Source organism: Egretta garzetta, unplaced genomic scaffold, assembly GCF_000687185.1.
Source record: "Egretta garzetta isolate BGI_Z169 unplaced genomic scaffold, ASM68718v1 scaffold61, whole genome shotgun sequence".
In the NCBI taxonomy this organism is placed as follows: Eukaryota; Metazoa; Chordata; class Aves; order Pelecaniformes; family Ardeidae; genus Egretta; species Egretta garzetta.
The window spans coordinates 1,256,979-1,261,842 of record NW_009258620.1 but is presented as its reverse complement, the minus strand read 5'-3'; the positions used below and the strand labels follow the sequence as shown (position 1 = coordinate 1,261,842).

At 44.7% G+C, this 4,864-nt stretch overlaps 1 protein-coding gene across 4 annotated transcripts in view; it reads left to right on the top strand.

Moving 5' to 3' along the window:
- Positions 1–4,864, top strand: part of MIB2 (mindbomb E3 ubiquitin protein ligase 2) — a 50,639-nt gene that overhangs the window by 41,590 nt on the left and 4,185 nt on the right. For all 4 annotated transcript variants that reach the window (XM_035903579.1, XM_009648131.2, XM_035903577.1 and 1 more), the window contains 2 exons: positions 1,192–1,422; positions 3,172–3,350. In XM_035903579.1, coding sequence (XP_035759472.1) covers positions 1,192–1,422; positions 3,172–3,350 — 410 coding nt within the window. The remainder of the gene's footprint in view (positions 1–1,191; positions 1,423–3,171; positions 3,351–4,864) is intronic.

Sequence of the window (4,864 nt, the reverse complement as noted above, 5' to 3'; positions counted from 1 at the left end):
TGGTAGGGGAGAAGGGTATCTTGCAGGCTAGAGCAAAGTGGGTTGGAACTGGAGCTTGCTGGGAAATGTTCAGTGAAGTGATGGGTATGAAGGGAAAAGCCTTCAGCATAGCTGGTAACCTGCTCATTAAGGAGCGTGTAAATCTGTATTCAGAACCTTCCCTGCCTCGTAGGTACAGGTCAGAGCTCAGTTTCCCTCACTCCAGGCGTACGCTGAAGCTCCCCAGCTACTTGTTATTCTGTAGTGGGTTTCTCACTCTTCATTTTCATGAAAGAACATCTGAAGGCATGTATTTCATTTGAATGCAGAACAAAATACTTTGACATGTTTACTCCAGGTTATTTATCCTTCTTCAGTCTTAAGTAAGTGCTAGACCTGCCCCTGGTGAGCAGCATTCTTTGTCAATGGAAATGACAAACTGAAGGATGGCGACCTAACTGGGACTTTGCTGTTGATTTTTTGTGGAGTCAAAGCTAGCCTCTGTCTCTGCTTTCAGGTGGTAGTGGCAATGAAGGTGACAACTACATGTCAGCACTCCTGGGTTTTGTTTCTTCTTCTCAGTGGTTTGTTGCCTGAGTTCCTCCATCTTTACAAGTGGATCCAAACCACTACAACAAGGCTTTAGTGGATTTACAGATGAGTGCTGCAGAGGAGAGATGTCTGTGAGCACTAATTACTTAGCACTACCACTGCTTTATTTCTGGCATAATCATTGCATTAACATAGCCATATCTTTAAAGGTGCTGTGTCTCTGCTGCTGCTTTCCCCTACAGGTTTGGCAGAGGGGCAGAATTATTCAGATTTGAACAGGTTTTTCGCAACAGGCAGCAAGGAATCAATACAGCTTTAGAGGAGCTAGTCCATGACTGTTTGCTTGGAGTAGTTCTAGAATTTGTTTGTGTCAGGGAAGTGACGAGTTGTCACATCCAAATCATCACCAGGAAAATGGTATATGTGTGTTTGTTCAGTGCCTGGCTTCTGACCCTCCTTTTCTTGCTATTTGAGGTGTTTGGGCCATATGGCTAAGATACAGAGAGCTGGATCACATAGCTCTCTTGGAGATCTCTATACTGCTCTCCTGACGAAGATAGGCTTGAGACTTGGAGCCTCAACAAGCACCACAGCTGCAGCACTCTTCTTCAGCCAAACTCAGCAGCAACAACTTACTCTGATGCAATTCTTCTCTTCAAGGGTCGCTGTGATGTCAACCTCAAGAACAACCGTAACCAGACGCCGCTGCACCTGGCTGTCATCCAGGGACACGTAGGGATGGTGCAACTGCTGGTCAGCGAAGGCAGTGATGTCAATGCTGAAGATGAGGATGGGGACACAGCCATGCACATTGCCTTGGAACGGCAGCAGCTAATGTCTGTCATGATGGAGAAGCATGAAGGGGAGATGGGATTGTCCCTCCTTTCCAAGGTGAGCTGGGAGCAGGAGAAATTCCAGCACCAAGGGCAGGAAAATGCTTGATGTTAGAATGGCAGCAGATAGCGGGATCTAAGGGGGCAAAGGAAGGCAGGGAAATTGTGTAAGGCCGGTCCAGAGGGGGAGCATGGAAACAAACCTTACTTGTGGGAAAGCAAGAATAGATCCTCTGAGGGTATGCTTGAATTTATAGCATGAAACTTCACATAGTCAGACAACAATTCATACTGTCTCCCCCGATATTTTTATGAGCATTGTGTGCTTCTTTCTTGACATGGGAAAGGTCATGAATCCAGTTGCAGAGCCAAGAGTGTGGGTTTAATTCATGCCCCAGAACCACAGCAATTCATTTCTGTCTGATGGCATGGAAAAAATGAGGATAGCTAACCACAAACACCCCAGTTATCTGCAGATGCAGAGCAGAACGTGAGAGGTGAGACCTATCAGGCTGAAGGATAAAGGCTATGTTGGTTATAAAGCCTGAACTGGATTTCACTATGTTGCTCCGTATTCGTGGATCTATAAGGCCTTTCAGGAAAGGCCTTTGATCTAGAAATCAGTGCATGATATGCCAAGGACTGGAAGCTTAGTCTGGCTTTTTTGCAAAGGTACTAAATTAGCCCTTCAAAGTGTTCTGCCATCCATGTAAATACCAACACGTGCACACATCAGATTTGCAGCACAAACCAAGAGTGCAAACATTATGGATGGAGCGAGAATGATTCCATTGTAGGGATGATTTAGTACACTGGGAAATCTGGCATAGATTTTTTTTTTTTAATTGTAATTCGAAATCATCAGAACAAATTAAACCGTTCTGAAGGGCTGCATGCTGTGTGCTAAACCACCCGTTCCTCCCTTCTACCTGTTGGTGCTTGAAACAGCCTAGTGCATTGCTCTTCTTCCATCCTGCTTGTTACTGAGCTACCAGTGTTGATAGCATGAGTTGATGGCTCAGGTCCATGGACAAAGATGCTCTGGCCTCAGGTCCTCAGGCTTGTTGAGCCACTAAGATTCCACAGAGACACCCCATGGCAGCTCAGCAATTGCTTCTTTCTTCTGAATTTCTCTGCCTGCAAATTTGAGCAGAGGGGTCAGCAGCAAGGATGGGTTTTACCATTTCACTGAAAGTCTGCATAACAGCTTCGCTGCCTGCTTGTGCTAGGGACAGCCAGTAGCTAGTCCTTGATGCAGAAAGTCTCAAAGCAACGTGAAGGGTCTGTGCGTGTCATTCCCAATACTATTTACAGTGACGTTATATCTAGATGCTGTAGAATCCTTCGTGTCTAATTTTACTTGCCCTGATCTACATGCCCTGGTCTTTCAAGTCAGTGGAAAATGTTTGTTGACTTTAAATTAGTTTGGCTAATGTCTACAAAAACTTGGCTTTTTAAGTAGCTGTCACTTAGGGCTCCATACCCCAGCTGTTGGTACGTATTGTGGTGTCTTCAGTGTGCTTCCTTTTTGCTACCTGAAGATGTGAATGCCTATTACTGTGATCAGTAATGATTAGCACCAGTTAGAACCAGTCTTATGCAGTCTTGTTCCTGGAATGCAAGATTTGATCTGCTACTTACATGCTGAAGGATCTTTTTGTGTTTTCAAAAAAAAAAAAAAAGCTAAATTGCACTTTCAAATGGTAAGTACAAGGATTAAGACTTTGTTTAGAACTTGATATACAGATCAAAGCCACGTAACAGAAATTTTTTCTATTAACAGAGAGTGTTTCTCAACATCTTTTAGCTGCAGGCTTCTGGCTTTCTTGGAAACGTAGAGCTGAATGTTGGAACTGCGATTGCATGTTACTTAGCACAAGAAGGAGCAGATATTAATTATGCAAACCACCGGGGAAAGTCTCCTTTAGACCTCATTACAGATGGAAGGATTGTCCAGATCGTCAAAGACTTCTCCCAGAAATTCAGGTAAGCCATGCCCTCTGGAAGCTAGCTACAGTATATTTCCTTGCAAAATGCCGAGCACTCCCACAGCACTGTGGTGTCACTGCACGCAACTGTTGTTCCAGGAGGGATGAAGCATCTTTGAAACACTTTGGATGTCAGTTTGAGCACCTCCTGTTTCATCTGGAGCTGGTTGCTGGCCCTGTGTTTCTGGAGGGGTTATTTAAGGGCGCATACTGCCATTTGAAGGAGTGGGGAAAAGCAGATTAATACTGCTCAGTGGAAACTCAGCCTCTTGACTTACAGAGAGCCCTGAGGCGGTCTGAGAAGACTGGCCATTGAAGCCAAGAGCAACTTCTCTCTTGCAGAGTAATTCTGGGTTCTGTTTTACTTTCGTTGGACTCTGCAGTTACAGATATTTAAAGTCTAAACAGAGAGGAGGTGCAACAAAAGAGTGGGCACCAGAATCTGCAGAATTTATTCCAGAGGTAGATAAATGCTTGTTTTTCAACTGAGAAAATGCCAAGGGGAGAATAGCAAGTCAAAAATAGCCTTATCTCAGGTTCTAAGAAACACTTGCTTGGATTTTGACTTTGCAAACATGAAAGCAGAGTTCTGTTTGATCTGAGGGCACAGATCCACAGTCATGTTACTGCTGGAGGAGGAACTGTGCAGCAGCCACTGTCATTGGCCATGCTCCTGGTCCACTGTAAGTAACAGCAGAAATGTGTCCCTTTAAACATCTTCCATAGGAATTTTGTCAGCGAAGTATATGTTGGATTAAGGTTTTTTGCTTAAAGAATGCCAGTTCTTTTGGACTGGTTTCTCATAACAATGTACTGGTTTCAGCTTCTGTGTTGAGGTTTGCCCAGAGGATTTGGGTGCGTGTCTGCAGAGTGAAGGCAGCCACTGCAGACTGAGTGCTGCGTGCTGCATGCCTGCGTACACCATGGCGTGTCCCAGCATCGCCGACGGGAGCCGACAGGACAGTTGGCTATAGCTTTTTAAGCTTCTCTGTTAGTCTGACTGAAGTTAATAGGTCGAGATGAGGAAGAGTATCTGGTGTTTATATGCATTTATAATGAAGCTACTGCCACTTTGGTAGGAAGCTAAAGAGCAGTTTTCTCCCAGAAACTTACTGACTTTATATCAAAAGACCGAAAAGCAATACTCCGAGTGGGCCAGGGATTTCTTGGCAGTACTGAAGATATTTGCTAGTAAATGACCATCTTTGTCCCTCCTGTTCACTCATTAATCATTCTTGCAGTTTAGGTAGTAGGTCTAACTAGCAGATGACTGTCTGGCAGGAAAAGTAATGGATGGATTGGGTGCTGAGGGCTTTGGTTTTGGGGCTCATAATGCCAGGACAGAAGTCTGAATCCCAGCCTGTATTACCTAGGAGGCAAACTCACAGGCAGCCCACCCCAGACTCTTCAGGAACGTGCAAATATGGAGGATCCTTAGGGCTGCACTTTTTAAATAGCTCCTAAAAGCTGACTGCTCCCAGCAGATGATCGTACTGTCAATACCTTACTGTT